The 22,719-nt window shown below is 42.4% G+C and overlaps 1 protein-coding gene across 3 annotated transcripts in view; it reads left to right on the forward strand.

Annotated features, from left to right (window-relative positions):
* BIRC6 (baculoviral IAP repeat containing 6) overlaps positions 1 to 21,430 on the forward strand; it is a 538,457-nt gene extending 517,027 nt beyond the window's left edge. For all 3 annotated transcript variants that reach the window (XM_078784399.1, XM_078784400.1, XM_078784401.1), the window contains 2 exons: positions 14,513 to 14,647; positions 17,798 to 21,430. In XM_078784399.1, the coding sequence (XP_078640525.1) occupies positions 14,513 to 14,647; positions 17,798 to 18,118 (456 nt within the window). In that variant the 3' untranslated portion in view covers positions 18,119 to 21,430. The remainder of the gene's footprint in view (positions 1 to 14,512; positions 14,648 to 17,797) is intronic.
* Positions 21,431 to 22,719: the final 1,289 nt, after the last annotated feature.

The following is a 22,719-nucleotide window of genomic DNA, read 5'->3' on the forward strand; positions in this document are numbered from 1 at the left end:
CCAACGTCCCGCCACGGTGGCCCCCAGTCCTACGTCCCCCCGGCGCTTCGCACTGCGGAGCACGTCTTTGTGCGTCATGACGCGCACCGGGGGCCACTCCGGCCGCCATACGACGGGCCCTTCCGGGTCCTGCGACGGGGCGACAAGTCCTTTGTTGGCGGCCGGTCGGACCGGATCTCTGTGGACCGCCTCAAACCGGCGCACATGGACGTCGACCGACCACCACGGTTGGCCCTTCCTCCGCGGCGAGGCCGCCCCCCGTCCACAGTTCCCCCCGCTCGACCACCCACCACCACGTCGGACCCCTCCCCACGACCCTCCAGGGGTCGCTTCGGCCGGGTCATCCGGACCCCCCTTAAATTGACCCTGCCGGTGCAGGTCGATTCTGGAGGGGCGTGTGTAGCGGTTGCCACTGGATGCACACAATCGCCTTGCACCGGCCAGAACACGGCCAGACGCGCCTCTCCCGGGCATGCCCGGACTCACTGTTCCCGGGCACGCCCGAACCTCCCGGGCACGCCCGGTCTCGTCTTTCCCGGGCATGCCCGCTCTCGCCTTTCCAGGGCTCGCCAAGAGCGTCCGGGCATGCCCGCTATCGCCTTTCCAGGGCTCGCCCAGAGCGTCCGGGCATGCCTGCTATCGCCTTTCCAGGGCTCGCCCAGAGCGTCCGGGCATGCCCGCTCTCGCCTTTCCAGTGCTCGTCCAGAGCGCCCGGGCACGCCCAGCCTCGACCTGCCAGGCCGCAGCCAAACACGCCCAGGCAGGTCCAGACTCGCCTTTCCAAGGCTCGCCCTTGACACCCGGGCATGCCCGGTATAGCTTTTGCCGGGCAAACTTCCCGACATAAATGTGTATATATATTGCTGCCCGATAAACGGGCTTTTGTCAGAATACCTGAGCTGTTTTGTTTCAATAAAGCAACTCGGACGAATTCCGTCTTTGGTCGCGTCAATTCTTTCGACTCGCGTTGGAGCGCAGTTCCTTCATGCTTTTAATTAGAATTTGGGTGCGCCCCACACCTTGAACCCCTGTGAGATTTTTTTTAAACCACCATAAACCCTCCTGTGCACTTCCCTCCCTCCCCCTTCTTCCCTCCCCCAACCTCTCTCCTCCCCGCTTCCCCTTCCCATCCCTGTATTCAACCACCGTTTTTTTACAATTCATGCCTTCTTGTGGTCCATGAGTGCATAAACGTCAAACAAACAAACACAAAGGAGTAGACACTTTTCGAATTATATGTGGTATAATTCGATTTAAATAAAAAACTATATATAGTTTACTTTTAATTTTCATGGCGCTGTACATTAATTTACTTTTGATGGGGTTACCTGGTGCAAGCACAGAGGCCTGCACCAGCTAGGCCATCCAGTCAGCTTGAGCTCAAGCAGTTTGAACTTCTCACCATCAGGTTTAATGGGGAGGGAGAGATTAAGGTTAGCTGGGGGGAAATATTGAATTGCAGCAATGGATACCAACGGTTTGCTCTGTTCTCATGACCACATGTTTCATGCCTGGCCTGCATTATATATTTTGTTAACACTTTACATGCAGTTAGCACAGAATAAATGGCATCAACTGCACTTGTTATCTGATGAATGAACTTTTGACATAACACATGTAAATATACAAACGTAAGTCACAATATACAAGGACACACACACCCACTCACATACACATACATACACATATACACACACACACACACACACACACACACACACACCTTTCAGTGTAGCATCCTACATAAAGGTTTTGATTCCCGCTTGATGTCACAGTGGGTTGAATTTGCAACTATCCTTCCTCTGCGGCTGCAAAAATGAAATCCATTTTCATGCCTGGCACTTCGTAGCATATAATTTGGCTTCGATATTATTGCCTCTTCATAATACTTTTCTTTTGTTCCTTCAATTCCTCTACAATTGTTTCATATTACATCTGTCCACATTCTCTCGGCCCACCCCGTGGACGATGCTGAATTGTCATCAGTGGAAGAGACTCGTTCTTGTTTTGTGATGTTTAGCATGCGGGAAAGGTGACTTAAGCAATCAATGCCGTCTTCACTGTTTATGGTAACTCCAACTGTTTGTTGATCCCCCATCATCGCCTGATATACAGGGTGGCCCAAAAGTCTGCTTACCAAGATTGCTACCCAAAATGGTGCGTTATGTCATTAAGCATTATGCTACATCACGCGAATTACTATAAAAAGTAGCGTTACAAAATTTTTGAATGGCACAATATTGGGGTTAATCAATCCGTAACCGTGTGACGAATCAGATAGTTCTGATATAACCACGGGGAGGGTAACATGGATAAGAGGTGTCGCGTTAATCTTTCAATAGCGCATTAAATGTGTGTTTCCCAATCACGCTGTTCGTCTTTTAATGGCGCTTTAAATATGCGTTTCCCAATCATCTCGTTACCAGATTTTGTTGCAAGTTGTGACCACAGTGTGGTCTTTGTTTTATTAATTCTTTAAGATGCAATGGTAATTGTTAAATGCAGGGATTTTGTGCAATACCACTGCCGACCTATCAAATTATATGGGAAGTGACATCAATGCTGGTAAAACATTTAGGATAAAACGAGCTGTGGGACAGTAAGTGAATCGTTGATTTACTCGTGAAGAATAACATCAAACCAGGTGAAATTCACAGTGGAGACTGCGCAATGTGCGGATTCCTTTATTTTACGTAGTTGTGTGTTTCTCGGATGGTGTGGATTATAGATAATAAAAAGGCCAATAATTAGTGAACCGCGTTGAGCATTCTCACGTGAAAGCATCCGCTGCCACTCAAGCAAACACTAAATGTGTTGAACAGCTAATTATGGAGAATCACCCGGACTACTGTCGATAAGGGTGCAAAATAAATTCTACGCCATTGTTCGAGTTGTACAAACTCATTCATTCTCATTTGAATTTCAATATGGCCGTCACGTTCAATCATAATCACCTCGTTTGGCCGTTGCATCAGAAGGATTCCTGGAACGCTACCAGAGGGAGGGAAATGATTTATTGAAGAAGAATGTGATATCTGATGAGACCCGAGTCCATACTTTTATTTCAGAGTCAAAGCAATCCGGCATGGAGTGCATTGATTCCTCGTCCCCATCAGCCAGGAAGCTTGTGGCAATGCCGTAGTGTTTTGGGATGTTAATTGTTTAATTCGCATTGAATTTATTGAATGTGGGAAAAACATCTACGCACTTGCACTGCAGATGATGGCCGGCCCTGCTGTCTCGGGGCATGACTTTACTGCACCATAATGGTCACCCTTTAAATGGTAAATGTGATAATCACTACTATTGCGGAGATGGGTTAGAAAGCTCCAAATCATCTCCCGTACAATCCAGACTTTTGTCATCTTGTGATTTTCATCACGTTTTGGACCATTGCAATAACATCTGGGTGACATTTTTATGAATGCTTAATGCATCAAAGCTCGTTTCCTCAAATGGCTGCATCCCCATCCCTGTGGTTTGTACAGACGGCACAAAGGCAAGACCACATCTATGGGATAAGTGGTGTATGTATCACAGGTTAATGAACACATTGAGAAGCAGGTGACATTTCATCAACTTCCCTGTCCTTTATTTATTTATTAGAAAGATCCATGTCAACTTTGAACTGTCCTGCTCACGTACACAGGCATGTGCACTCACTATGGTCCATCATACCATTTTCGCACACATGCCACATTGTTTATCAATTGAATTACCTATCATTCACCATGCTCTATACAGGGTGTCAATTCTGCCGATGCTGTTTATTTGGTAACGGTTACAATCCGAGATGGGCCGCCATGTCGACGCGGAATATCCGACCGATTGTGAATGATTTTGGAATTTGTTCAGAGTGCTTGCGACAATTCATCTGCTGTACACAAAGGACATTCGCATATTTTTGGTTTACCTTTACCTTTATGGCAATTAAATTTGTAAACAATCTGCGAACCACAGGATATGGGATTTTAAGCTGGCATCACAGCATTCATCATGGTTGCCCTTCGTAGCCAAAGATCGCCGTTCACATGTGACTTGCCAACAACCTCGGAATGTCAATGTGTTTAGAGTGTTGGGGCTACTGCTGAGACAACAACCGCACTGTGAGATGTATTAGGGGCTCGCAGGATGGCCTAGGCCCGAGAGGTATGCACACTCGCCTAAAAGCTGGTTCGCCTGGATTCAAATCTCGGCCCAGCTATAAACTGTAATCCTGGTGTTTCACAGACGGGATGAATCATCAATGTGTGTGCTGTCGTTCGGATGAACGTTAAATGGGCATCCCATCTGCCAGAATTAGTTGGTATACGTTCAAGATCCCACGGTGCCCTTCGCAAAGAGTAGGTGAGCTATCGCCGGCACCGTGACCAAATTCCGAATTCCTACCCTGACTACTGCTGGGAAGGCAATGGTAAAGTATAACTCCGTATAAACCTCGCCAAGAAACTGTCCTGGCAGCACCGACGCTCTATGAATGAGTATTCATACTACTACTACATCAAGTAGTAGACAAGCCACTACATCGCATGATTATTGTGTGGCCATTGGCAACTCAAGGGTGGGCTGTTGTAATATTTGTTTCTTCCCCTCCACTGTCAAACTTTGGAACTCTACCTTCCCATGTATGTACAAACACTTATGACCTTCCCCTTTTTAAAAAGCATATTTTTTACTTCCTCAAAAACTCTTAAACCATTCTCTCTTTCTTCCCTTTTCTATCAATGCAGTTCTTTTATTTAAGGCCTGGCCTTGATGAGGACTATATAGTCCGTGACTGGAACCTTCAACATAAAAACAAGAAGAGGTCATGCAGAGCTCGATACTTGCAAAATCCACCTCCTCCCCAGCCCCCCCCCCCCAACCCCCCTTCTCACCACTCCCCCGAAAAAGTGGTTGCAATTGATCCAGAAAATTGTCCATTTCATCAAGATCAAAATTGACAATCTTGATCAAAGTCAATAGGATATTTTTGTCCAGGATGAAAAGTGACGATTTTTAGATGAAAATTGATGATTTTTGAAGTTTGACCTCGAGTTGACCTTTTGACCTCAAAAGAATTGGTTTCCCAATTCAGTGAGGCAATATGCAAATGCTGTTAAATTTTCAAGTCAATCGAATGAAAATTGATGGTTTTTCAGATGCAAATTGATGATTTTGAAAGTTTGACCTTGAGTTTACCTTTTCACCTCAAAAATAGTTTCCCAATTTAGTGACTCGATGTGCAAATGCTGTTAAATTTTCAAGTCAATCGGATGAAAATTGATGGGTTTTTTTTTTCAGATGAAAATTGATGATTTTGGAAGCTTGACCTTGAGTTGACCTTTGACCTCAAAAATAGTTGGTTTTCGTATTGAGTGACTCGATGTGCAAATGCTGTTTTTTAATTTTCAAGTCAATTGGATGAAAAATGGCGATTTTGGAAATTTGACCTCCAGACGTCCTTTGACCTCAAAATCAATAGGCTTCTCATTTGTGACGACCTCTACAAATTGGTGAAGTTTCATGACGATCGGTTTAGAATTGTGACCTGTAGGCCGGTGACAAACAGACAGAATAACAAGAAAACGTCATGCGTAGCACGATACTTGCAAAATCCACCCTCCCCCAAAAGTTTTCCAATGATACATGATGGCCTATGTTGACCTTTTGGCCTATGGTGACCTCAAAAATACTTGGTGGTTGAATTCAGTAACCAGATATGCAAGTCCTCTTCAAATTACAAGTCAATTGGATGAAAATTGAGGATTTTAGAAATTTGGCCTATGTTGACCTTTTGGCCTATGTTCACCTAAAATATAATTTGTGGTTGAATTCAATGACGAGATATGCAAGTCCTTTTCAAATTTCAAGTCAATTGGATGAAATTTGAGGATTTTAGAAATTTGGCCTATGTTGACCATTTGGCCTATGTTGACCTCAAGAATACTTGGTGGTTGAATTCAGTGACCAGATGTGCAAGTCCTCTCCAAATTTCAAGTCAATTGGATGAAAATTGAGGATTTTAGAAATTTGGCCTATGTTGACCATTTGGCCTATGTTGACCTCAAAAATTATTGGTGGTTGAATTCAATGACCAGATATGCAAGTGGTCTTCAAATTTCAAGTCAATCGGATGAAAATTGAGGATTTTAGAAATTTAGCAAAGTTGGTGACCTTTGGCCTATGTTGACCTTTTGATCTATTGACCCCAAAAACAATAGGCTTCTGGCATTTGACCAACTCTACCACTTGGTGAAGTTTGGTGAAGATCGGTTGAAAATTGTGACCTGTAGGCCGGTGACAAACTAACAAACAGAGTCACAAACACAACCGACCAATATACTTGAAAAATCTTCGATTTTGCAAGTAAAAATAACAGAGTATGGTGCATCAGAATCAAAAAACTGTATTAGGCCAGAGATTTCCTTGTTTTTTAAAGGTGGCATGCAATCTTCTACATCCACATTATTGTACATGGGACAGTTGCCTTTGTGTACGATATATTACCACCACAACCACCCCTGCCCCATACGCTGCTTCGACTGTAGCAAAATGTCCGTTTATAGTTTGCTACAATCTAACCCACACTTGACAATTCAGGCTCAGGTCTGACCTATTGACCACAATGTTTCCTTCAACCTGGAGTCCAAGACGTATGTGCAAGGCCTTATTATACTCATTGATATAAAAAGGAGGGCGGAATCAGGGGAAGGTGGCGATATGGTTGGCTGGAAAGGAGAAGAGTCAGTTCTGATGAGGTTACAACATCAGCAACGTCACAACTCACTCAAGGCTCACAGAAAGTGCAATATGGCTGGCAGTTTGGTTACAGTGGATTAAACCTGAACCTTAACTCGTGAAAAAGTAATATTGTATCAAACAAGCATCGATGTAAAGAGTGATGGGAGTTGTTTGGGGTCAGGTGTGGAAGATGGCAAGCTAAGCGGGAGATTTCAAAAGGCCAGCAGTGTCACTTGGAACGTGTCAGTTTCTGGTGAAGTGTCGATTCCAACGGTGAAGACTTTTCTTTCTATATTTCAAGGTTTATGGGATTTGATTTCCTCAGTATGTGAACCGAGTGCTCTGGCGTACTTTCACCATCCGTCAATTGCTCTTTAATGTGAGTTTGCTTCTTCTTCAGAAGTGCGGTGATAGTCTGGAAGCACCGTTTTCATTTCGCTTTTTCATGGGGAGGAAGAGCATTTTTGTTTGACCTTCTTGACAATAAACCAATACTTCGGTCCACTTTCTGGTCAAAATGTCATCATCTGCAGGCACACCGCTCATGTCTATCAGAACTAAGTGACAAGTGGAAACGTTTTGCTTTAACTCTTCTGCTTCAAACTTTTACATTTGGTTTTGTGACCTGTCTGAATTTTGTGACGCAACGTCAATTTCTGCTTGGAGGCTGAGTACTTCATCATCATTATGTCAACGTTCGCTCCCTGCTTCTGGTCAGTTGCATTGTGTTTTATATTTATTACTTACGAAATCGAAGATTCGCAAGTATACAGGGTGCCTCAGACGTCTGGGCCCATTACAGACTAGAACGGCACTTGGTAGAGAGCAAACCTCCGCCAGGCTGAATGGTTTGCATTTTGCATCCCACTGATAGGCCGGATCTGCATTCGGACCTGAACCAAAATCTAATCGGCTTGTTCTTGTCACTGACCCAACTCATGCACCTAGTTTTGTCAGAATCCATCCACAACGTTTAGAAGTATCGTGCTGTATATTGTTTTTTGGCTCCATCTCTCAATAGTGAAGAATCACTTACAAATTAAAAAATTCTCGCACCTGGATCTGGATCTTCACCAAAAACTAATCATTTTGTCCTTGTCACACACCCAAACTGTCCTCTTTACTCCCGCCTCTGGAATCAACTCCCTCACTCTCTTCAATCCCACGCCTCCCTCCAGGTCTTTAAAACAGCTGTTCACCACCATCTCTTATCTTCCCCCATCCAAAACCTTGATCCTTTCTACCCCCGTTAATTCACCCCAGATCCACTTTTTTTAAATATCGACTTCTTTCCTGGAAGTCCTAGTGTCCAAGTCCATGTGTTTTATACCTCTCCCATCCCCTTCCTTTCCCCATGCCTCCTCCCCCCAAGCCCTCTCCCTCCCACAGATCTCCCGATGTCCCTGTGCTCTGCTGTTGTACTTGCGTGCTTCCCTTTATTGTATGTTTTGTGTGTCCATTTTTTTTGTGTGTGATTAATGTTAGCTCTTACACGATCCTCGATTTTGTATACAAAAAAAATGTCGTCTAAATCCGTCCATAACGTTGAGATATTCTGCTCTCAGAGACGGACAAACAGACAGGGGTGAAAATGTAACCTCAGTCTACTTGACCTCCTCCGCCTGCTTAACCTCCGAGTCTACTTAACCTCCGAGGGAGGAGGGAAAGGGGTGGAAAACGCAAGTGTCTCTGTCTTTTGATTGAACCCGTCAGTGAAGCAACCAGCAGGATTGCAATAGAAATGAGATATGTGTTACAACCTGCATGGAGCAACAGGTCGAATAGATGGACCACAATGGTGAAGTAGTAAAAAAGAATTGGTGGGTAAACCTAAACTATACGACAGTCAGTTGAGGCTGTAAATGAGCCCGGCTTGAAGGTTAAGCCATTGTGGCGCGTTCGCAGACCACTCCTGCAGGATCCATTGGCTCTCACCGTGCTGTGGGCCAGTTTGTGCAGAACAATAACATTTATACGGAAGACTCTGGTGAAGGATCTCTGGCTCGCTCCTGCGAGATCGATCGGCTATCTTAGGAGAATGCAAAATGCCCTCGGGCATATGACAAACAAGCCACAATGAGCCACCAACCAATACGTGACCTGAGGGCACTTCATAAACTGATGAAATATTCCCATCTGCTGGTCGAGTTTATCGTGATCTACGGCCACATTACAGACACAGTCATATAGCCATTTTTGGCAAACAGGACAACTAGTTGATCCATCAGCGAAGCGACAGGTCGGCTCTTCTAGTATTCTAGTAAGATAGATAACTACTTGAGAACTAGCTCTGAGCTTGGACCACATGTGCGTGGTTTCAAATGAAGTTAACTCTCTCCCGGTAAGTGTCAGTACAGCGTCGTGTTTCAGCAATTTCAGAGGCTTGTTTCCCAAGGTAGTGATCACCTGTTGATCAAATATGAATGCTGATGGCTCAAAGTGGTCTTCGTAAACAACATGATATTTTGAATGAACATACGTTTAGATGTTGAACTTGGTCATTCCGAGGTTTTTCAATCACAAAGCACATGATCGTTGATGATCTTTCTATGGGTCAGGAATGCAAAAAAAACGATTTCTGAGTTATGTCGGAAAATTTCTCGATGATTTGAACATTTAAAAGCTTAGCTCATCGGCATATTGATTGCTAGAATAACTTGTGATGAAATGCAGACGTACATGACCGTCAATGAGTTGTGCAACTTTCACATCACGCAAATTGACGGAAGTGCCTCATTTGCATAACGGAAGTAAAAAAAAAGTCAAATTTTGAAACACGATTGATCTCGTGCTACAAACCACAGATTTAAGGCTGATTCTGCGGCTTGTGTAATGAAAAAAGTTAATTTCGGGTGATTTTCAACTCTTTTTGCCTTTTGTTACTCCCGACAGGGAGTAATGCATTCGCTCGTGTCCGTCCGTCCGTCCGTCCGTGTGTGTGTGTGTGTGTGTGTGTGTGTGTGTGTGTGTGTGTGTGTGTGTGTGTGTGTGTGTGTGTGTGTGTGTGTGTGTGTGTGCGCGCGCGCGTGTGCGTGCAAGATATCTGGAAAAGTTCTGAACGGATTTGGATGAAAGTTGGTGGGATGATTGCCCTTGGGATAAGGAAGAATTGATTAGTTTTTAGTGAAGCTCAGGATATTATTCTGGATCCACGAATTTTTTTGGGGAATTTTTTTTTCTGTTTTCCTTTAAAAACCATTTTCTCTGCAATAATTGGACCGATTGAGAGCAAATTTTCACCATAGGAGGGACTCGGTCTGTAGAATATTTTAATGGTAATTATGACGTCACAGGTCACGTGGTTTGGCCGCCATATTGTTTTGAGTGAAAAACACTAAAATCCAGTTTTCTCCAAAATGCCTGAACAGATCGAGGCCAATCTTTGCAGGCAGAATCGCATACCCATAACGAACAAAAAAGTCAGCGAGCATGACGTCATGCATCACATGGTTTCAGAGTTATGACGTTTTTAAACACAAACCTTTAACACCTAGCTCCTCCCTCATTTGTGATCCAATTGAGGGGAAACTTCACAGATCTGTTCAGCATATCAGTCTACTAAAATGCCCTTTTGCAATTTGCGATAGGTCCCATGGTTTGGCAGACATAGTTAATTAAACGCAAATAATAAAAACATTTATATCTCTTGAACCACTTCATTGATCGACGTGAAACTTCATACTGTACCAGAAGTCATGAAGAGTAACAAGTGCGCAAAATTTGAAGATGATTGGATGTACGGTCTGGAAGCTAGAAGTTGTTATTGCGTGAAGAAGAAGAGTTCTTCGACTGTGGACGATTAATTATTTATCACATGTACAGACTTGCAGGCATCGTTTGACACAATCTCCCAGGTTAATTTGAACCTCAAATAAAATTATAATTCCAGATTTGTCAATGGCTGAGGTATATTAACAAACGAATAATACAGATTTGGCAAAATTCCAACTTTTTTTTAAAAGATCGCGTATTCACCCAGGGTTGTGAGTGGCTGAAGAAGAAGAAACCTCGCATGGGCTACCCAGACCAAATAAATAATTCTGGCTCTGCGATTTTCAGGTTTATTACTTCCGCCAGGGAGAAATGCATTCGATTGTGTCCGTCCGTGTGTGTGTGTGTTCGTATGTTCGTGTGTTTGTGAACAAGATATCTGGAAAAGTTCTAAACGGATTTGGATGAAATTTGGTGGGATGATTGCCCTTGGGATAAGGAAGAATTGATTAGTTTTTGGTGAAGCTCAGGATATTATTCCGGATCCAGGAATTTTTTTGGGGAATTTTTTTGAGAAAGATTTTTTCTGTTTTACTGCATTAAAGCTTTTATTCTTATTATTCAATGATGTTTTTCTCCTCTAATTCCGAGATATATCAAAATTAATTCTCTGACAGTTAGGGCCTACTTTCTTTTTGTCCCCCGTCACACCGCGGAGCGAAAGGGAGACCATGGTTTTCCCCTCCGTCCGTGTGTGCGTGCGTCCATGCGGGCGTGGGTGCGAACGTCCGTGCGTGCATGCGTAAGCGAAGGACCGAATTCTAATTTGGTATGTGGGTGCAACCCACGTCAAAATCCAAGATGGCCACCGCCATGTATGTCTGAACCTTGTGAGCGGAATATCTTGAAAAATAAGCGAAGTACCAACTTATAATCTGGTGTGTGGGTGTATCTAGGCATAAGGAAGAGAACACTATTGAAAATTGGGTCGCCATGTCAAAATCTAAGATGGCCGCCGCCATGGATGTCTGAACCTTGTGAGCGGAATATCTTGAAAAATAAGCGAAGTACCGACTTCTAATCTGGTGTGTGGGTGTATCTAGGCATAAGGAAGAACGTTATTGAAAATTGGGTCGCCACGTTAAAATCCACGATGGCCGCCGCCATGTATGTCTGAACCTTGTGAGCAATATATCTTGAAAAATAAACGAACTACTGACTTCTAATCTGGTGTGTGGGTGTATCTACGCATAAGGAAGAACGCTATTGAAAATTGGGTCACCACGTCAAAATCCAAGATGGCCGCCTTGCGTCTTCCACTTTGTCAACTCACATCACTTCAACGACGGGGGACCTAGGCATAACGCTTGTTCATTTATTGTTTTGGGGAGAGGGGATGTCATACAAAACGTATTATTCCAACTAAACCCACGGCGGGAGTATGCGCTCTACTGAGTGGCGTTCTAGTTACCACTGCAACCGAAGGTGGGCAGAGGTTATGTTTTCACCCCTGCCTGTTTGTCTGTGAACAGGATATCTCAAAAGGTTGTGGACGGATTGGGACGATATTTGGTGGACAGGCTTGGTGTGTGACAAGGACGAATTGATTAGATTTTGGTGAAGTTCCGGATCCGGCTACCAGATGTTTTAAGTCATTCTTCACCATTGCCGAGATAAGGCCAAAAACGATATATAGCACGATATCTCAAAAAGGTTGTGGATGGATTCAGCCAACACTTGTTGGGCAAGTGAGGTGTGTGACAAGGATTAATTGATTCGATTTTGGTGTGGATCCAGATACGAAAATTTTGTGCTCTGCTCCTTTCCTATCCCATCTCCAGGCGTTTCATGACGTCATTGCCGGGCGCCGAAGGGAGCCTGGCGATGACGCAAGCCAAAAGGGAGTACTCAGTTTTCACTCTTTTTTTTGTTTGTTTTCTTTCTTTTTTGTTTTCTTTCTTCTTTGTTTGTCTGGGCAATATCTCAGCCATCCTTTGAGCTAGGAAATTGAAACTTTGTCAAAATAGCGAGCATGTGCTTTGGTAAAAACAGTATTTATTTATTTTTTGATTAATCAATTAATTGATTAATTACTTAATTATTGTCGATTTATTAAGTACTTATTTATTTTCTTTCTCATCTGGGCATTATCTCAGGCACCTTTTGAGCTAGGAAGCTGATATTTGGACATGATAATGACCAAGTGATTTGTCTGTAAATGGTATTTTTGATTTATGAATGTATTGATTAATCGATTAATTATTTAATTCATCGATTAATTATTTACTTTTTTCAAGAAGTTACAGATTTGAATGAAATGGTGGTTGTTTAGGTATGCTATAAGCCAGTTAGTTAGTAATTTAATTATTTTACGATTACTATCTATTTATTTTTTATTATCAATCACTTATTTATTCTCTTTCTCATCTGGGCAATATCTCAGGGACCTTTTGAGCTAGGAAGCTGATATTTGGAGACGACAATATTTGTTCATCCGATTGATTTGAAATTTGAACACCGTTTGCATATTGGTTCACTGAATTGGTTCAGCAATCAAAAACTAGGAAGCTTTGTTTTTGAGGTACAAAGGGCAATGCCGCACCGACTGATTTCTCAATTACCAGTCTATGACCTCTTGTTTATTTGTGTTAATCCCTCCTCTCAACCTTTACCTTCACACACAATTAGTTTCCTCTCAGTTACTTGCTTTTGTCGAGCTTGCATTATTTATTGTGGATGTGCTATTGGGGTTTTTTTGTTGTTTTTTCATGTGTTTGTGTTGGTTTAAAGTCTTTGTTCAGTTTACACAATGCAATGAATGAATCTGCAATTCAATGCATCTGCTTATTGCGTATCATTCTGTTTCCATAGAAACGGTCTCTTTTAAGAGAGATACGAATCACGCTTTGTTGATTTTGGGACGACTATCCCTTGATCCTTGAGACCCAGATGATTTGAAAATTAAATCCGACGTGAGGGGTTCGCTTACATTTTGGTTTCATGAATGAGCAGCTTTAACGTTGCTTGGAAAAGATTGCATGCAAACTCATTTGTGGTGATTGTAAATGATTCGGATGTTTGATGGAAAACAATCAATGCTCAAGATGAAACTGGTCTCATTTTCACATTTGTCTACATGTCAGCATCAAGTGGGATATTTTTTATGCAACGTACGGCACTTTAACTTCCTTTCTTGGAAGCAATGTTTTCCAACGCTTTACGACGCTGTCAGCATTCCGATTCAACCTTTAAGTTTTACAAATAAACCATTGAAGTTGGGAGTGCATCAAGCCATTAAAATTCAAAGACCTGCAGAGGCACATTTGTCTTCGTCAAGGCCCTTCTAGGTCATTTATCACCTTTTCCTCTTCGGTCGTACAATCCATCCACTTCAGCTTCAAAAGAGTGCCATAATTCAACGTAGCGACTTAACAGTTGCTGCATGGACTCATGGTGCTTTGGTGTGGAAGAGGCCATGCACCATTCAAGTGGACCGAAGGTCCTGACATTATCTCATTGCATGCAAAAAAATACTTTCCTTCAGTCGATACAGCATACTGCTCGGTGGCTAAGTTAATTATCGGAATTTTTTCTGAAGGTGTCGACGCTCAGGCTGTGAAATTGATCAATGGCCTACTTCCTGCAGATACTGGGGAACTGGCTATAGTTCATTTCTCATTGTTGTTACAATCAGTAGTGCGATTTATAACGATTTACTGGTGAATAAATCTGGTGCCACCTATTTTTGAAAATAATAGTCGTCCAAATAACATCAGGAACTTTGGATTTTGGTGTTTTGTGATGTCATTGAAAGGAGCACCTTCAAATTGAATAATGCGTTTCAATCGAAAATACACCATCTTGTTAAATGCACTTTCAACAATGGGTTTTGCTATAAATAAATAAATAAATTCTAGTTTTACTTTCTTAACCAGCATTGTACAATCAATCACCCTTGAGATGTTTGGTGTCAGTTATTGCTTATTAATAATTTGCTAATTGCGGTTTCCTACTGAATATGACTTCCTGTTTCTTGCTCTATCTGCACTGCGTGATGTCGACCTCCTTGTGTGACCAGGTAATTCTCAGGCATTTCTACTTGAAGCGGATGGAAGTAATGGCTCACTGTGAGGAATGGATCGCAGACATCCAGCAGTACAGTGCGGACAAACGAGTTGGGAGAACGATGGCACATCACGCAGCTGCTCTGAAGGTGGGAAACTGTTGAGTTGGGTGTATTGGAGATGGTGTAAGTGGAAATTAGTATATCCTTGATCCGAGGGGCAAAAGTATCGTCGACCAGCTTCTTCTTTTTCACCCCTCAGCCCAAATTGGGCTAAGGGGTATTGTCGTCACGGGCGTCCTCCGGGCGTCCGTCAACTTTTGGTTTCCGTCAATTTCAAGGAAAACGGCTTGTCCAATTAAATCCATTTTTGCAGTGTGTGTCGGGGTTGAGTAGAGGAAGGTTCCTTTTGAAAATTGGCGCGCTGCGATTTTCAATATGGCCGCCACGGCAGCCATCTTGAAATTGGTTTCCGTCAATTTCAAGCAGAACAGCTTGTTCGATTAAATCCATTTTTGCAGTGTGTGTTGGGGTTGAGTAGAGGAAGGTTCCTTTTGAAAATGGGCATGCTGCGATTTTCAATATGGCCGCCACGGCAGCCATCTTGAAATTGGTTTCCACGATGCATGGGCTGAGGGGTTACGCCCGCTTTGCGGTGCTATCTTTAGCTCACTAGTTTAGTTTTTTTGGCTCACTTGGAACTTAGTTCCGGGTAGCTTATGGGATGGCGGGTTGTCTGTCTGTCCATCCATAAACACCTGCAGCTTCTTCTCCGAAACCGATGATGGGATTGTGTCCAAACTTTGCACAAATTATATTTGGTATGTTGGAACTCAAGTTTGTTCACGACATTTAAAAAATCGGTGTCTAGGGGAGTCTAAGGGAGTTAAAGTGGGTCCAGGTTTGACCCCACCAAAATAGAACTATATACATGGCTTTGATGAAATTGACCACGACCTTCGTCACCTGTAATGTACCAATGTTTGTTCATGGCATTATAAAATCGAGATCTAAGGAGGTCTGCAGGGGGTTTGAACCCCACAAAATAGGTATTTGCTCTCTTCTCCGAAACTCCACACACTATTTCAATGGAACTTGCCCACAAACAACCTTCATCACCCATGATGTACTAAAGTTTGTTCATGGCATTACAAAAATCGGGGTCTAAGACAGTCTATCGGGGGGTTGCCCCTCAAATCTTTTTTTTTTAAAGTCTTATGATTATGTTGGTATGATTCTAAATGCTGCACTGTCTCCTAGCAACCATTGAAATTGTTTTAAAATACTGTGATACTGTTTAACAAACCTTTAGTTGGTGCAGTATGCTGCTTTCTCCTACCAGGTGAGTGCCCAGGGTTGTTGACCCTATTTTTATATATCACGCCAGTAAATTGGCAAATATCAGGGAAGTAAGTTAGTCTCTAATTACCTCCTTCACGAAAGGTGGACAGAGGTTGTTTTCAACTCTGTCTGTCTGTCTGTCTGTTTGTGAACAGGATATTTCAAAAAAGTTGCAGACGGATTCGAATGAAATTTGCTGGAGGGGTTGGGTGTTTGACAAGGACGAAATGATTAGATTTTGGTAAAAATCTGGATGCAAATCCGGATACTATAATTATTTAAGTGATTGTTTACCATTGAGAGAAAGGGCCAAAAACGATATATAGCACGATATTTCAAAAAGTTAGGAACGGATTCGGACAAACTTGGTGGACAGGTTGGGTGTGTGACAAGGACTAATTGATTCGATTTTGGTGAAGATCCGACTCCAGATAAAATAAATTTTAAGTGATTCTTCACCATTGATTGATAGGGCAAAAACCAATATAAAGCATGATATCTCAGAAAGTTGTGGGTGACTTATGACAAAACTCACTGAATGAGTTGGTTTGGTGACAAGAACAAGCCGATTCGATTTTGGTTGAGGTCTGGATCCAGATCCGGCCTTTCATTGGGATACAAAACGTAAACGGTTCAGCCTGGCGGAGATATGCGCTCTCCCGTGTACCGTTCTAGTTTCAATTGTTTCTCACACTGCTGGGTGCAAATTGATTAAAATCAAAATTATATGCCTGGTTTCAACATGATGGCATCAAAATATTCTTACTGCACACAATTTTGTGCATCATGCTCTATGCAGAGTTTCGGTTCTGCGGAAGGACTTTGTGAGCTAGGTTTACAATCATCGATGGGTCGCCACTCCAACACAGGAAGTCAGGGCAGGAATTTGTAATTTGTTCAGGGTGCTGGTGATTGGTCACCTACTTTTCACAAAGGACATTGTATGATCTTTGTATCCACAAACTAATGCCAGCAGACGGAACGACTGTTTAATGCCAATCCAAGGTACAGCGTACACATATTATGAATCAGCCTGCCTGTGAAACACCAGGATGACATTTTATAGCTGGATGGAGATTCAAACCCAGGCTAGACAGCTTAGAGGAGAGTACCTCTAGGTTATCCTGCCAGCCCACATACAATGACACACAAAAATTCAAATAAATGGGCCTTTCTTCTAGCTTGGTTGGTGGCCAACTTATATTTCATATCATTGTGATGTTATTGGAAGTAAAGGTGAATAGACTAGAAATAAAAAATGAATGTGATAGCATTTGCAAGACTTTGAGGGGTTTTTTGGGGGTTTTGCCTACAAAGGTGCAGCTTAGGAAGTAAATGTCTTTCCATTGGCTCAGCACAGCATGTCACAGTAAACAAGAGGGGCTCATGCCATTTGGTGCGATAATTTCCATCGGAGGCTGGAGGCATTACACATGCAGGTGTCACTGGTGTAAATGGAATGTGTAGATTTTCGGTGAGCAGTCATGCTTGGCTGGTTTGGGAGAGCTGCTAGATTCTTTGTGACCAAGGCCGGGCCCGGGCCAGGCTTGAGTGCACTTTAATCCAGACATTGAACAAATGCTGGCTCCCCCTGTACACAAAATGCAGCTCTTGCATCAGGTTTTTTGTTTGTTTTATACTCTTCATGAAGTTCATCGTACAAGGATTGAATGTAAGCATGTTTTGAATTGGAATACAGGAATTGTTGAATTTAAGGGGATTAGACGAAATGCATATGATATATCAGTTTTTGTTTGAGAAAGCTTTAAAAAAAACATCTGTGGGGAAGATTAGTTTGTACAAAAATATTGTTCTCAGACTGTTTTCAAATTGAAAATTATGCAATGCAGATTTTGGTTTTAAGACATTTTGCAAGTATATGTATTTCAATATTTCCTTCTCATTCTTCTTCTTCCTCACTTTTCCCCCTATTTTTCATACCCAATCCCCAAACTGCAGCGGCACGCTAGCCAGCTGCGTGACGTACTGCTCAAGCTGCAGTGTCCGGAAGGCCTGGAGTTTCCCGAACAGATGAATGAAGCCACGGGACATTCATGGCTGCTGGGTACAGAAAGTTTGGACACAGAACCTGAGTGTCCTAAGCAGCAGCCGGAGATCTCTGGACCCTCCTGGCTCATGGATGCCGAGACGGAAGGTGCTACTGGCAGCGAGGGCGCATACGGAGGCGCGGACTTTGACCCTGTGGAACCTTTCGAGGTTACGACTGAGGCTGCGGCAGTTGCAGCGGACCCTTTGCCAAAGGCTTATTATGGCCCATGAGGGTCTTCAAGAATGGACTTCTGTCACTGGACTGCTGAAGCAGGAAGAAGCCAGGAAAAGTGAGTGCACCACTAAGCAAAGGGACAGCATGGTGGGTGATGAACAGAGACCAGTCTCCACAAAAGAGATGCTCAGAGCACGCTAACTTGCAGCAAAATCGGTTTGCTGTTTACTTAATTTGTGGCTGTACTGAAATTCGAGCTCATGGAATTGTTCTTGTAGCCCAACACCACCGTTGGGTATAACACATCAGGTCAGAGTGCAAGTCACATAAATCAAACCCAGACAGATGAAAGGTTTTAATGAATACTCTTCCAATTCCATAAAATGCCACTCTTTGCGTGATACTTGCATAAATTGGATGACCGAGTCACATGGGCAACCAACTCAAGACGACGTTGCTTATTGTTGACACAGGAACCTGTATTATTTAATCCGTGTAACTTGTGTTACCTTTAAAAGTGATTGCTATTACACCTGATCTTGGGCTTTTCACATTCTGTATTTCTAATGCATTTCTGTGGGGGTTTCTATCCAAGCTGTCAGAGCTGGAATAAAAGCTGAGACAAAAGTAACTTTTATTTTCCAAGCTGCATTGGAACGTCTGCGATTGCTGAGAAAATTCGAGGCATCAGTTCTGCTCTAGGGGGAGAACAAAAGAGCATCGTATAACCCACTTAGCCATCGCTTTCGCCGTGGAGAAATTCGGTTTTCATTGCTCTCAGAATAGCTGTCCACGTGCAAGTTTTAATATCTGCAATGTACAGCTAAGTATATTTTGTATGCTTTTTTGGGGAACCTAAATTTGTTCCTACTCTTATGAGAAACTCAACATGTTAATGCCCGAACAGGACTGAGCAGAAGAGGGAGCAGACAAGCATTGCACACACACAGGGACATAACATGAGAGCAAAAGATGGGTATCTGAGAGAGGATTTGCAGGAATAAAAAGATAATGGGAAGGAGTGGGAAAGGAGATGAAATGCAGCCTTGAAGCAATGGAAGGAATAACATGATTGGGCAGACAGAGGAAGATGATTCCACAGGCAGGTGAAAATAGGGACAAAGCAATGCAGGTAAGTGTGCAAAGCCAATAGACTTTGTGCATGAACTCGTCTTCGTAGGGCAGGCCTTGCAATAATGCATTAGAGGCAGTAGAAAACCAAGCTGTCTGTGGTGAAAGAGCAGAAGGTTCCTGTGCCTCTACATATGCCTTTTAATGGATGACGCCACTGATTCTGAGACATGACTTCTCTAATGTTAAAAGATTAGAGGTGTGAGTAGGGTGCCAGCCAACCAAAGAGAGCGATACTCCATTGTGTAATAAGCAAATGATACGTTGGTTGTAGGTTTCACTGTGCTGACGAAGGACGGACTTGGCCCGATCGAAAATTCAGTCTACACCTGGCTTCTGGAGGCCAGTTTGGAATCGTGATTAGCTCAGAAGGGATCACGGTTGTGAATGGCATGTGGTTCACAGCCAATCATACACTCTCAATAACCAGACTTTGCCGTCTCCACTGACATTCCAGGGAATTTCACGAGTAAGTTGCATTTGCTGCTTCACAGCTCTTTTTCTGAGATGTAAAGTGGAAAAACTTGATAATAATCGGATAACGTAATTGTATATATATTTTTTAATTTCAATTTTTTTTCGTTTTCACAAATTTTGTTGTGTTTAAGGTATGGTTTCCATCCTCAGTAATTGTTGGGAGAAATAAACGGTGTCCAAAATTATAACGATTTCAGATTTCTGTACCAGCACCAAGGTCAAGCCACATGCCACACATGCAGATTATCAATTATATATCAGGACAATGCAACTTTTCATTACAACATTTCACCATGAGTGCACATATGTGGAAGTGTTGGAGTTCATAAGAAAACAAATGATTGGAGAGTTGCACTGAGGTTGTATTGTGATTGCTATTTCATCAAGGCAAATGAGCAATGTGTGAGTACCAAACTCAGGAACGAGGAATAGAGAGGGTCGAGAGCTGGTGGAGAGGAATGGGATAGCCATAGCTGTTTAATTCTTTCGAAAGCGGGAATGCCACAAGATTACCTACAGAAGTGGACAACATAGAACAGAACTGGATTTGGTGGTGGTAAGGAAGCGACAGCTGTGAAGGGTTAAGGATTGAAAAGCAGTGGCAGGAGAGCATGTTACCAGCCAGCACAAGCCTGTGGTGTTTGTGGTACGGATGAAGAAAAGGAGGGAGGTTAAGAGCAGGATTCAGAAGATTATTATGTAAGGGAAGTGTCGGGGCAACGTTAGACAAAGTACAGAGAGGCATTTAGGGGAATTGCAGAAGTGTTGTGTGGAAGGACGTCAGGAACGGGTACATCATTGAGGGATATAAACCAGGCATGGTGGACGGAAGAAGTAGCAAGGTCAGTTGGTGAAAAGGAGGAGGTTTGGAAGAGGATAGAGAAGATCAAGGATAGATGGAGGCAGCCAGATGCAGGTCTGCTGCACCTGTATGGGCAGAAGAAGAAAGCAGCAAGATCTGTGGATAAAGCAAGGAATGCTATGGAATATGAGGTGCACAACAAATTGGAAGAGGATGGTGGGAGGGAGGTGATCTAAAATTGGCTTGTGACATGGATGAGGATAGCAGAAGGAAAAGAGGTTGACTGCGGTTGAAATGGGAGGATTGTTTGAATATGGATATCAGTAAGGTGGGGGTGGTTGGAAAGTGGAGAGATTTAGCTGAGGACAGACGGGAGTGGAGGATTATAGTGCTCAAGGCAGGGCAGAATCTTGGTACCATTGGACCTCACCCCTTAAAAAAGGGAAGATGAGGAGAAGAAGAAGAGGAATTATAAGGAATGGTTTCATGATGAAAAGGCACAAAGCAGGTGCGTTTTAATGACCTTACAAAGCACGTTCATCAAAGTTTGATCACGCCATTACAATGCAAGGTAGAAGCCCCCTCTCCCCTCAACAGTCCTTTTGAACCGGCCCCTCTATGGCTGAAAAGTCCTGCTTTTCAAGCACTTTATATCCACCGTGTTACATCAGTCCTATAATGCAAGCATATTTTTAGCTGTGCTTGTCCCCTCCATACCCTTAAGAGCATGAACGTAAATACGCCACAATGTCGTGTTTCCACAAGCAAGTTCACGCCCTGCCCACATGGTGACCGTGGGAAGTTATACAAATACAAATGGCTGTTGATATTGACTGCACATACTCGTGATTTGCCGATTTTTTTCCCATTTATGTACCCTGATAAAAGAGTGCAAGTCTTGAAATAAACTTTGATGATTGCACTACACATTAAAATAAATAAATATGTATGCAGTGGAGATGGTAATGTGTATACTGTATAAATAATTAATGGTGGTAGGTTGGTAGTGGTAATGGTAAAGTGTATATAAATATAATTAATGTTGGTGGTGGAAATGGTAAAGTGGATATAAATAAATAAAGGTGGAATGTTGGTGGTGGAAATGATAAAGTGGATATAAATAAATAATTAATGTTCGTGGTGGAAATGGTAGTGTATATAAATAAATAAATAATTAAAAGTGATATGTTGGAGGTGCAAATGGGAAAGTGTATATAAATAAATAAATACAAAGTTGTGTTGCTCGTGGGGGTGGTAAAGTGTATATAAATAAATAGTGGTTCCTGAAAGCATATACAATAAGGGACTTTTGAAATGACGTAATCTGCCCCCAGAATGTTCGGTACGCATGAGTAGTAGGAAAATGTGGGTTCTGAAGCACAAAAAGTTTAACATTGAAGTCAATGGAGAAAATTGAGGTTAATTATTGACTGGATTTTAAACCAGATTTTATCCTCCAATTCCTTCCCATCTTCAAGATGTTCAACAGACATTCACTGACGTTCATTCTCACTCACTACGTTTGCTATTCGGCGGCGCATTCACGACACTCCATTCGCCTATTATTTGTTGTGGAAGGGAAAATTGGGGAATGGGGACTGCATTTGATTATACTCACTAAGTGGACCAATGAATATTTGTTTATGTTTTATTTTCGGGAATAATTTTATTTTCTGATAACACTCATCGCCATCAAGTATATTAACAAACAATATGTTGGAACTTGGTTCTTGGTACAAGTATCTTTGTTGAGCAGAGATGAAATGATAGACCTCTCTTTTGTCCATGTTTGAGCACTTCCTGAGCCATATATCATTTTAAGATTGTAGTAAATTATTTTTCCATTGATTTCTTGGCAACCATCAAACTTTTCTGTCCATTTAAGGATGTTGACTCCTCTGGGAGGAGCCTCTAACCTATTTGTACTTAAATGTATTCGCTTATTTGTTTCATTTACTTTTCTTTTGGTTATTTCTTCAATAAGACATTTGATATTTTTCACATTCGTTATGCTTTCCATTTAAATACCAAGGCTGTGTTTTTCTCCACTCTTTGGTTTGGTTATTGCTTGGTTCTATCATCTATATATCAGTAAAAAAGGCGGCAGTAGCCCGTTGAACCCTCCCCCCCCCCCCATCCCCTTTTTTATTTTATTAATTCTTATGTTTATCTTAACACTTATGTTCATCTTAACTCTTATATTTATCTTAACACTTATACTTATCTTATTGCTTAACACTTATATTA

This window comes from Myxine glutinosa, chromosome 9, assembly GCF_964187855.1.
Source record: "Myxine glutinosa chromosome 9, kmMyxGlut1.1, whole genome shotgun sequence".
Lineage (NCBI taxonomy): Eukaryota > Metazoa > Chordata > Myxini > Myxiniformes > Myxinidae > Myxine > Myxine glutinosa.